Source organism: Microtus oregoni, unplaced genomic scaffold (assembly GCF_018167655.1).
Source record: "Microtus oregoni isolate MIOR12 unplaced genomic scaffold, Mior012 000008F_ref0000371, whole genome shotgun sequence".
Classification (NCBI taxonomy): domain Eukaryota; kingdom Metazoa; phylum Chordata; class Mammalia; order Rodentia; family Cricetidae; genus Microtus; species Microtus oregoni.
In genome coordinates this window covers 36657576-36668891 of record NW_024543067.1, presented here as the reverse complement: position 1 = coordinate 36668891, position 11316 = coordinate 36657576, and the positions used below count along the sequence as shown (strand labels likewise).

Sequence of the window (11316 nt, the reverse complement as noted above, 5' to 3'; positions counted from 1 at the left end):
CTCTTTGTAAGAGCCCTGACTGTCCTGGAACTAGCTCTTGTAGACCAGGCAGCCCTCGAACTCAGAGAGATCCGCCTGTCTCTGCCTTCTGGGTGCTGGGATTAAAGACATGCACCACCTAAAAGCTTAAGTGAACTTTGAGGTTTGTTGTTGTTGTTTCAGGTTTTATTTTGTTAAAGAGGACATGACCATGACGGTGGGAGGGGAAGGTGATAGGGTCTGGGAGGAAGTAGGGAGAGGATATAATGATTAGTACACACTCACACACACAGACACACACACACAGACACACACACACGCAAACGTATGTATATAATACATTGCACACATATATTAAATTCTCAAAGAATAAAAATGATTTTATTTTTTATTATTTATTTATTTATTTATTTATTTATTTATTTATTTATTTATTGTGTATACAATATTCTGTCTGCATGTATGCCTGCAGGCCAGAAGAGGGCACCAGACCTCATTCCAGATGGTTGTGAGCCACCGTATGGTTGCCGGGAATTGAACTCAGGACCTTTGGAAGAGCAGGCAATCTCACCAGCCCCTAGAAATGATTTAAAAAAAAAGGGGAGGGGGGTACATAGATGGATCAGTGGTTAAGAGCTATTAATCACCATTCTTATAGAGGCCCAGTGCTCACAAAAGGTCAGTAGCTTCAGCTTCAGGGGACCCAACACCCTGTTTTAGCCTCCGCGGGCATTGAATGCACATTGTTCACAAACTTGCAGACAAAACAGATCAAGTAAGAAAATTTCCTAAGAGTTGGGAGGGGAAGAGTACAGAAATGGCTCCGCAATTAAGAGCACAAAGGGATCTTGTGTAGGACTTGAACTCCCTTACCAGCACCAAAATCATGGTAGTTCACAACTGCGTGCACTCAACTAAATAAATCGTAAAAGATTAACTCCCTCTCCCTACCTTCCTGTGAGAGTCCAGTCTCCCTCAGAACCCGCCAAATCCCATTAAACTTCACCTGCACGCAGGAGGCAGAGGCAGGCGGATCTCTGTGAGTTCGAGACCAGCCTGGTCTACAAGAGCTAGTTCCAGGACAAGCTCCAAAGCCACAGAGAAACCCTGTCTCGAAAAACAAACAAACAAACAAAATAAATAAATAAATAAACAAACTTCACCTGATCCAAAGCAACACAGACAAACTCTGTCTCGGGGGAAAAAAAAAATCAAACTTTACCTGGTCCGCTAGCAGACAGCGACCTGGTGGCTCTCAGGCTCGGCATAATTCGGCAGAATTCGGATATCTCCGGGGATTCCTTAACGGAGCGCGCCGCCCGTAACCCGTCCCTTTAAGTGGGACTTTTCTCATGCTGGACCGCCCCGCCCACCAAGTTGGTACGTCATTCACCTGCGCCACCCGGAAGCCGTGGTTCATAGTAACAGTTCTTGCAGGTGGCCTTAAGGTAAGCTCTCAGGCTCGGCAGAATTCGGCAGGGTTCGGATATCTCCGGGGATTCAAGAACGGAGCGCGCCGCCCGTCACCCGTCCCTTTCAGTGGGACTTTTCTCATGCTGGACCGCCCCGCCCACCCAATTGGCACGCCATCCAACTGTGCCACCCGGAAGCCGTGGTTTCCCCTCCTCCGCACGCAGGCGACATCATGGCGACGCCCCCCAAACGGCGGGCCTTGGAAACGGTCGGAGAGAAAGTGCTGCGGTGCGAGGCCTTCATCAGTGATGTACTGCAGCGAGACTTGCAGTGAGTGACGACGCGGATCCTAGGCGTGACGTAGTTTGAGAAATTCCACGCGTGACGTAGTGGGTGGGACGGAATTCCCTGACAAACTTCTGGATTGGCCGGGAAGAGGGGTTGACGTCGGGGCTATGATTGGGTTAAACATGGTCCTTGTAGGACAGCCTTTGATGCTGTTTGTCGTATTTAAATTAAAATTAAAATTAGTCATTACGAACCCACAATATTTCAGACTGGGCTATTTAACCATTATTTATAAACAAGTTGTACCTCACCTCTCTTCCCTAGGCTTTATGAACTTTTCCTCATCAGTGAGATGGGGAAGTTTATATTGCCTTCGTAATGGGGTCTTTTTGAGTTTTAGATGTATCAACCCGGGTAAAGAATGTAACCCAAAGCCGAGCGTGATATAACACAGGACTGTAATTCCAGCACGAGGGAGGCAGAAGCAGGCGGAGCTTCAGAAGTTGGAGACCAGCCTGGGCTGTAGACTGACTGTCTCAAAAAGAAAAAAATTGAGACTAAAGCCAGGCTCAGGCTCTGTGGTGTGTGCCAGGAGTCCTATCTAGTGGTGAGGTGGGAAAATTTATTTCTTTAGCCAGAATGTTCAAGCCAGCCTTGACAATAGAACATGGTTCTATTAAAAACTAAGAATTAAAAAAAGCTCACTGTGATGACGTTCTTGCAATGGGTAAAGCAGGAGGACCCAGAGCTCAAAATTATCCTCAGTTGCATTTCAGAGTTGAGTAGAGCAGAGACTCTGAGACTATGTTTCAAAAAAAGAAGAAGAAAAAAGCTAGCAGGATGGCTTGCCTTGCCTCCAATACCAATGCCCTGAGCTAGATCTCTGGGATCTAGTAAAAGGAAAAATCTTCCAAAAACTGTCCCCTGACTTACATGTGTGTACCATGTCACCAATACATGTACACAAAATAAATACATTAAGTAAGAATACTTTTTTTTTAATGCACATAAACCCAACTGCTGTTATATTAAGCCTGAGAGAAATACTAGCCTGGGAAACTCAGCTCTAGTCTCAGAAAATAAAACAAATAACCTGGATAGTTGTTTTGAAAAAGGAATTTTGCTCCAGTGCCTGAAACACAATAAAGACTCAATAACTAGATGATTACCATTGCTGTCATTATTAATCTGAACAGTTAGGTGTTCAGAACTAGAGCTGTATGATCATCCTAAACAAGATGGCGGAGAGGAGAGATATATTTAGGGTGAAGATGGGACGTTTTAATTAGCATAATGCGCTGAGTAAAATGCAGTATTTGTAATAAATAGTATTAAAGTATACAGTGCTTACCCATTTGGGTGACATTTAAAACACTTTAAAATCAAGTCATAGTAAACACTGGATTCTAATGACTCCTAGGAGGGGAAACCAAATCCCAAACAGATTTCCTACTTGCCAAAGACACATTGCTGGTAAGAGGTAGAGCTCAGGATGAAATACAGTCTGACTTATATTTTCTACGTATCAGAAAGGTGCTGGATCATCGAGACAAGGTATATGAGCAGCTGTCTGTATACCTTCAACTGAGAAATGTCATTGAGCGACTCCAGGTAAAGGCCTTTAAATTGGGTATCCGTGTGTGTATGTGTACAAAAAAGGAAAGAAACCCCAGAACAAAACCTTTTACCTGCCCTAAAAATTGGCCACTGACACCCTACTTCTTTTCTCCTGGCCCTACAGGAAACTAACCATTCGGAGTTATATATGCAGGTGGATTTGGGCTGTAACTTCTTCGTTGACACAGTGGTGTGAGTGTATTCCCTCCCCTCTGAGTTTCTCCCTTCTTTCTGCAACAAGTATTTCTTTTTTTTTTTTTTATTATGTACACAACATTCTGCCTCGATGTATGCCTGCACACCAGAGGAGGGTGCCAGATCTCAGTACAGATGGTTGTGAGCCACCATGTGGTTGCTGGGAATTGAACTCAGGACCTCTGGAAGAGCAGTCAGTGCTCTTAACCTCTGAGCCATCTCTCCAGCCCAAGTATTTCTTAATATTTTCTATATATTAGATTCTGGTGACTTTTCTTTTTCTTTTTTTTTTAATTTTATTTATTTATTAAAGATTTCTGTCTCTTCCCCGCCGCTGCCTCCCATTTCCTTCCCCCTCCCTCTGGTGACTTTTCTATTGCATTAAGATATAAGCTACATGCTGTGGGTGTGACAGTGAATGAACAGAAAATACCTTCTCTTACAGAGCATTCACTTTGGGGAATTGAAGGGAATAGGAAACATCTTAAACTGTCCGATATGCTAAATGATAATAAAGACTTCCTCCACTTCCTCTGACTTCTTTCCTCAGCCCAGATACATCACGCATCTATGTGGCCCTGGGATACGGTTTTTTCCTGGAGTTGACACTGGCTGAAGCTCTCAAGTTCATTGACCGAAAGAGTTCTCTCCTCACAGAGTGAGTTCATTCCATGAGGATAGTATGTAAAACCACCTACATTGGCTCGGGGTACAGGGCAGTGGTACAGCATTTGCCTAGCGTGTGTAAAGCCCTGGGTTCTATCCCTAGCACACACCACACAGAAAGGCACACACAAAATACATAAAAGTCAGGTATGGTGATAAAGCAAGGCCCTATCTAAAAATAAGTAAATAAATAAATAAACATCACAGAATTTAATAGTCTACCCTTTTCCCCCCATGACTACAGGGAATGGAACTTAGAGAACCATACTACCTTCCTCTTTAGAGCTAGGACTCTAAAGAAAAGTGAGAATGCAAAGTTCAACCTTTGCATAATAAACAATAAATGTTTTTTGTATCAATCCCTTCACACATTTATTGAGTACCTTGTGTATACCAGGTTGTGTGATTAGTGTTGAGAAGAAAAGAGTCTTACATTCTAGGACTATGCTGTTGTATGTACATATATCTATGGATATCATGGATGAGGTTTCAACCCATGAGTCAGTAACGGTCACTTAACTATCTGCGATTATTTCTGCTTATTGACATCTTTTATTCACAGAAGTTTCTGTTTTCTCAGCACTCTAAACCTCACATGCCTGTACCCACACGTGCGGAGATAACACCCTCTTCTGTTGCTGTCTGTCTTATTCTTCACCAAACCTTAGAGTTTGCCGTTTGGGGGCTTCAGCAAGCTCCTGTCCTATAGTTAGAGGTGTTTTTACATTGTTACTGGGGATCCAAGCTCAGGTCCTTATGCCTGTACAGCAAATGTTCTTGTCCACTGAGCCACCTTCCTAGCCTTAACACATGCTTTAAGCATTCCCACTTTTTTCTTCACTCAGTTGTCTTGTACAAATAATACTTTCTCAACAAGTTCTGTGACCTAACTTCAAAATTGCAACCCCTAGCCCTCTTGACTTGCCCCTCCACTTTAAAAAATTAATATTACTGTGTGTGTGTGTGTGTGTGTGTGCGCGCGCGCGCATGCAGGTATGTGCTCATATGCACTTGTCTGTAGGTGTATGTGCTATATATAGCATGCAGGTGGAGATCAGAGAATAGTTTTATAGAGTTGGTGCTCTGATTTCAGGGATTTTATGAATAGAACTCAGATTTCCAGGCTTGTGTGGCAAGTACCTTTGTCTGCTGAGCCATCTCACTAGCCATCTTCTAGTTTTTCTGTTTTTCCAGTGTCTTTCTCATGTTCATTGTCTTTTATAAGTAATTAATAAGCATCATTTACATTTTTACAGGCCTAATACTTAAAGCCAAGGTCTCTTGTATACTAAGCAAGAGTTCTGTTGCTGAACTGTGTCCCCAGCCTAGGTTTATAACCTGGCATTGTAAAGGGGAAAGTTTAAACTGTAGATGCCCAAAATAGTGTAAAGCACAAAATTTCTGTTGAATGAAGAGTATTGTTTCAATACACTAGAAGCATATTGAAGGGTTTATCAAAAGTTACCTATGTGGGTAGTGGTGGGCAGAGAAAGTGTGGGTTCCAGATGAGTTATGGTTTTGTGTAGGGAAAAACTAGTTTAGGAGAGTCGTTTGAAATATTATAGGTAGTGTTGTAGCTTGTCACATGTAGAATAGTTTAGAATAAGTATGAAGGGGCGGTGAGCAGTCCACTTAGATAAATATACACTTACAAACACGAACATCTCCAATGTAAAATTTCCCCTTGGTCATATTTATTCCTGCATTCATTTTGCCTCGAGTTTCTTCCTTTAAGGTTTCAGTACTTATTCTATTAAGCTTTCTAGAGTTTTGAGTTTTAGTAGACCTGAGTGAGAGCTGCTGAGATTTCTAAATTTTGGTGATCAAACAAATTGGCAAATAGTTTGATGAAGGGCAGTGTAATTCCAAAGTAGTGGCCATTTAGAACAAGTTCAGTTTTTATAGCAAGTTTTCCTCCTATGACACAGGGTTTCAGGGTCTTTAATTTTTTTTCTTTTTGAGAATTGATGATTTTTCTCAAAATGTGGTATTTGAAGTTATCAGTACCTATCAGAAAAACTCTTTGCCTGGTCTTTCTAATCTGTTGACATGCTTTCTACCGGTGTGATGAAATATGTGCTTGACCTCATATTGCTCCGTTATCACTAATAGAGCTGTCTCAAACTTTCATCATTCTAGATTAGGATTTGAGTCTACGTAGTTGAACTTTCTTTTTAAAACTTGATTACTTGGGATATACTTTATAGTAACATATTTTCTGGTTGCTTTTTGTATCCCAAACTGCCTGCCAGTACTTAATTGTTTTTAATGTATTTCTTTGGTTATTATTATTGCTCTGTGTGTGTGTGTGTGTGTGTGTGTGTGTGTGTGTGTGTGTCACACATGTATATATAATCTACTGAGTCCATTTAGCTTTGTTTGTATGTACATGTGTCCAGGGTTGACTACTTGAGATTGGGCAACCTATGTGGGAGTTTGTCCCTAAAGGAGACTGATTCTGCCTCTTTCAGCAGGCTTTGATCACTTGTAGTTCTTCATCTCAAGGTAGGCCATTGTGTAATTTCCCCTTTCCACCCTGACATGCCAAATGGTGGTGTCATTATGCTGACTTTATTCATATTCTTGGAAATTCATAGGTACAGCTTTCCTAGTTTGTCCAGGGAATATCTAACAGCAGACATTCTGAGCCTCTGACTCTTATAATCTGTTCACCCTATCTCTATGATTCTCCCTGAGCCTTAGGTATAGGGGTTACATTACAGATGTATCAGTTGGGGTTGGGCACCTCACAGACTCTTATTCTCTGCATTTTGGCCAATTGTGGATCTCTGTGATAGTCTCCATCAGCTGCAAAAAAAAAGTTTTTTTTTTTTTGGTTTTTCAAGTACATACATATGTTATAAACATAAAATAGTGTTTACCTATGGCCATTTCAATCATCCTCATGTTTTTTAGCCCTCCTCTGTCCCTCTTCCTCAGTGTTTTTCTCCCTCTCCCCTCCCCAACTTTTCCCTGTTCCCCATCATAGCACCTGTGCCATCCCACCCCATTCTCTACAGTTTCTACTCCTCCCTATCCCCTGGTCCCTTTTTACTTTCCTGGTTTCTGTGGTTACTCCAGCTTATATACTCACATCTAAAGATTCAGAGTTAGCATCCACAAATAAGAGAAAACTTGCAATGTTTATCTTGCTGGGTCTGAGTTACCTCACTCCGTATAATATGCTGTGGTTTCATCTATTTACCTGTAAACTTCTTAATTTCACTTTTCTGTGTAGCTGAACAGAATTCTGTTGTGTATATGCACCATATCTTTATTATCCATTCATCTAGTGGATGACATGTATATTGTTTCCATTTCATAGCTGAGAGTGAATAGAACAGCTCTGAACATGGCTGAGAAAAGGTATTCTTGTTCTCCAGCAGTAATGCTATGCTTCATACCCTGTCCTAATCATAGACTTAAGTATTATTTAAGGATAAAGATATTGGGTTCCTTTGAATGCAGCAATCTTCATTCATTCAACAGCCATTGGGTCCCCACTCTGTGTCATATACTTCTTCCGGTCCTCATTATACAACAAGCAGCAAAACAGACCACAGTCTGCCTTCGCAGCTGTCATTCTGATAAAAGGAAACAATAAGTAAATAAGGCCATGATGTGGTATAATAGATGTTGACAGTGGTACAGACAGTACATAATGGAGATGGGAGGTTTTGCTTGAGATGCAGTTGTGGTGTTGAATGGCTGACTGAATATGAAAAACAAAGAGGAGTCTTGAAGCTGTGGTACCTGTCAGTAGTAGAGTCCATAACTGGGCTGTGTGAGGTCCTGAGTTCAAAGCTAATTCTGCAAAAAGAAGAGAATCTGGGTTTTTTGTAAGCAACCAGAAAAATGCCATTACTTCTATTTGAGATGGAAAAGTAGACCAGTTGGAAGAGCTGGGACTCAGTGTAGGACTTAGACACCAAAGTGAGGTTTTTGAAGATAGTTGGCAATATAAATTTGGGAAGATAGTAGTATATAAATAGTTGATACTAGTTTTTTTTTCCAACTTAACTTTCTATCCCATTGCCTTGTTTCTTTGTGAAGTCTTTAGTTTCATTTACGCAGATCAGCACAATTAAATTGGATTTCCTATTATGCTATCAAGATCCTGCACTATCTAGCCCCTTCTGCTGCTTCCACATTCTCTAATACCATCTCCCTTCACTACACACTTAATTCATAATACCGACTGCTTTTCACAAAGCTTTTTTGTGCCCCATGGTCCTTTCTCTTTACCTGACTGCAACCCTTTGGCCCTGCCTTCAAAATACTTACCAAACTGAGTTCTTTCTATTACTTCAACTCTACTGCTCCCTGTGGTCCGAGCCTCCATTCTTCACCTGGACTATTGCATTAACCTCCTCACTGCACTTACTGGCTTCACATTTGGGTTTCTTGTCCTGTCGGTGCTCTGCCCTATAGCCAGGTGTATTCTTTTTTTTTTTTAATATTTATTTATTTATTATGTATACAATATTCTGTCTGTGTGTATGTCTGCAGGCCGGAAGAGGGCACCAGACCTCATTACAGATGGTTGTGAGCCACCATGTGGTTGCCGGGAATTGAACTCAGGACCTTTGGAAGAGCAGGCAATGCTCTTAACCACTGAGCCATCTCTCCAGCCCCCCAGGTGTATTCTTTAAACCACAATGAGTTTATTTATCCAATCAATTTGCATCTATCCTCCACTCTCAACCTTCCTCTTTTTCCCACCTTATTTAATATAAAAGCTAAGGTCTTTACCACAGTCCTGTAGACTTTACACCCTCTGCCTCCTCCCTTACCTCTCCTTCACATATTCTCTAGCCACAGTGGCTCGTACCTGAACCATACCAAGCACACTGCTAGCACCTTTGTATTGCCTGTTCTTTTCGTGGGAACACTCATCTTCCGTGTCACCCACACTATATGAACTTCTTCATTTTAGGTAAGTGGTAGAGTGATAGTACACATCTGTAATCTCGGCAGATCAGCAGGAGGATCTTGAATTTGGAAGTGAGGCTGGGCTACATAGTCTTAAAAGAAAACTTCTTAGTATAGCCAAACCTGAGCACTCTTTAAAATTGAAGCCTCCACTTGCTACCTCTTCCCCTTTCATTATTAATTTCCTTATACATAGATCTAACACATGGTTGCTTGTGTTTATTTTTGTCTCTTAATATTTTAAGAGCTGGAGAGGTGGCTTTGTGGTTAAGAGCACATACTGCTCTCTAGAGGAACTGAGTTTGCTTCTAGAACCCATATCAGGCAGCTCACAACCAGCTATAACTACAGCTCCAGGGGATCTAATGTCTTCTTCTGACCTCTGTGGGCACTTACACTCAAGAGTACATTTTCCCTACACACAACAGACAGATAATTAAAAACTAAAATTTTTAAAGGAGCTCCAGGAGCCCAAGAATTTTGTTTCATTTACTGCTGTTTCTGCTGCTATTTCCCCAATATTTATAGCTGCCTGACATCCAGAAGACTTTCAATAATCTTTACTTTCTGTTATCATATACTCATTATAATGGGTTTCATAAAGACAGTTTCCAGTATAGTTTGATCAGAGACCCTGTATTCTCCCCACTCTTCCCCTTATCCAAAAAAAAAAAAAAAAAAAAAATTACTACATTTTTTTTGTGAGTACGTGTGAAGGTAAGAGGTCAACTTTTGGAAGTCAGTTCTCTCCTCCACTATTTGGGTCCTGGGGATTGAACTCAAGTTGTCACACTTGGCAGCAATCACTGTTACATGCTGAGCCCTCTCACTGGCCCTATTCCCCTCAGTCTTTAAATGAGGAAATTCCAAGTAGTAGTAGTCATCTCTGCATAGGAGCCATCCATGCAGAGTGGATTCCAGGTGGGAGCCATCCAGGATGCAAGCATTTCCTGAAATGATGAGGAAGGAATTACCGTTGTAAGCCTAAATAGGGCCCACGTTGCCCTTTCTTGTTCCTTTTTTCTAGGCTCAGCGACAGCCTCACCAAGGACTCCATGAATATCAAGGCCCATATCCACATGATGCTAGAGGTGAGAACAGCTCACTCCACTCTACCCTCCAAATATTTTAGGATGATAACCTGAAGGAGAAAGCCAAAAAAGGGAGAGATCATCTTTCCTTCTGAACTGAAACCAAGGAAATGAAAAGCAGAGAAAACCTGGGGCAGGATCTGAACCCAGCCTCTGCTCAGTCTATTTTGTCCTCTTTTACAGGGACTTAGAGAACTACAAGGCCTGCAGAACTTCCCAGAGCCATCTCCCCATTGACTGCTTCTTCCCATCTAATATTAAAGAGCCGAATGCCTTGGAATTACATAGCCGTTCTTTTTCCCCTCTCACTGACTGACTAAGTGCCCTGGAGACCCATCCACTCTGTAGAACCTCTAAAACACTCTAGAGGTCTTGCCTCTGATTTGTATTTTCCATGTGACTTTATGCTTTACCCTTTTTGTCACCTTGTGAACTTCGACCCACCTCGTCACAATTTAATTCCTTTTCCTAGATACTTGTATCTGTGCTCTTTGTATTACCATAAAGAATGGACGGATGCATGGGCTGGGGGTGAAGTTCAATTGGTAGAGTGCTTGCCTATCACATGTGAAACCCTAAATTCATAGGAGGTCTCCCTGAGTGAGATCAGGAGTAGGCAGGAAGGTTAGAAGTTCAAGGTCATCCTGAGCTATCCCTGAGACCCTTGAAACGAATTTTCAAAGTGCCAATTCAAAGTGATTTGTTCCCATGGCCATTAGCCTTTTCCTCAGATCTTAAGGTTTATTACCTCTCTCTCAGACAGCCTTGATTTGTTCCCTAAATGGTTCCAATAGTTCTAAATAGATCTGCCTTTCCTGCTACAGGCCCTATCACCTAGAGTCTAGTCTTAGATAACTAAGAACCAAGTTCTACCCTTATAACTGGCTGCAATTTGACCCTGCCCTTGTAGACAGTTCATTTCCTCCCTTCAACTCCCTTGTGTATCTGGCAGCCATTCAGCCCTCCTACCTCGGCTGGATTCTAAATTCCTCTTGCCTAGCTAATTATCATAGCGTTCCCCTACCCTCCTACATAGAGTCAAGCCCTACCCTGCTGCTGCTAGTCCTCATTCTAAAGTCCCGTTTCCGCTGAACCGCATGGTGTGCTCTTGGCAGCTGTCTCGGTGTCTCCACCA

The 11316-nt window shown here is 41.9% G+C and overlaps 1 protein-coding gene across 1 annotated transcript; it reads left to right on the top strand.

Annotated features, from left to right (window-relative positions):
* Positions 1-1441: 1441 nt before the first annotated feature.
* Positions 1442-10461, top strand: Uxt (ubiquitously expressed prefoldin like chaperone). The gene is made up of 6 exons (XM_041657437.1): positions 1442-1722; positions 3210-3291; positions 3422-3489; positions 4043-4150; positions 10118-10181; positions 10365-10461. Exons 1-6 carry the CDS (start codon positions 1625-1627, stop codon positions 10416-10418), a joined length of 474 nt encoding a protein of 157 aa, XP_041513371.1. The 5' UTR covers positions 1442-1624; the 3' UTR covers positions 10419-10461.
* Positions 10462-11316: the final 855 nt, after the last annotated feature.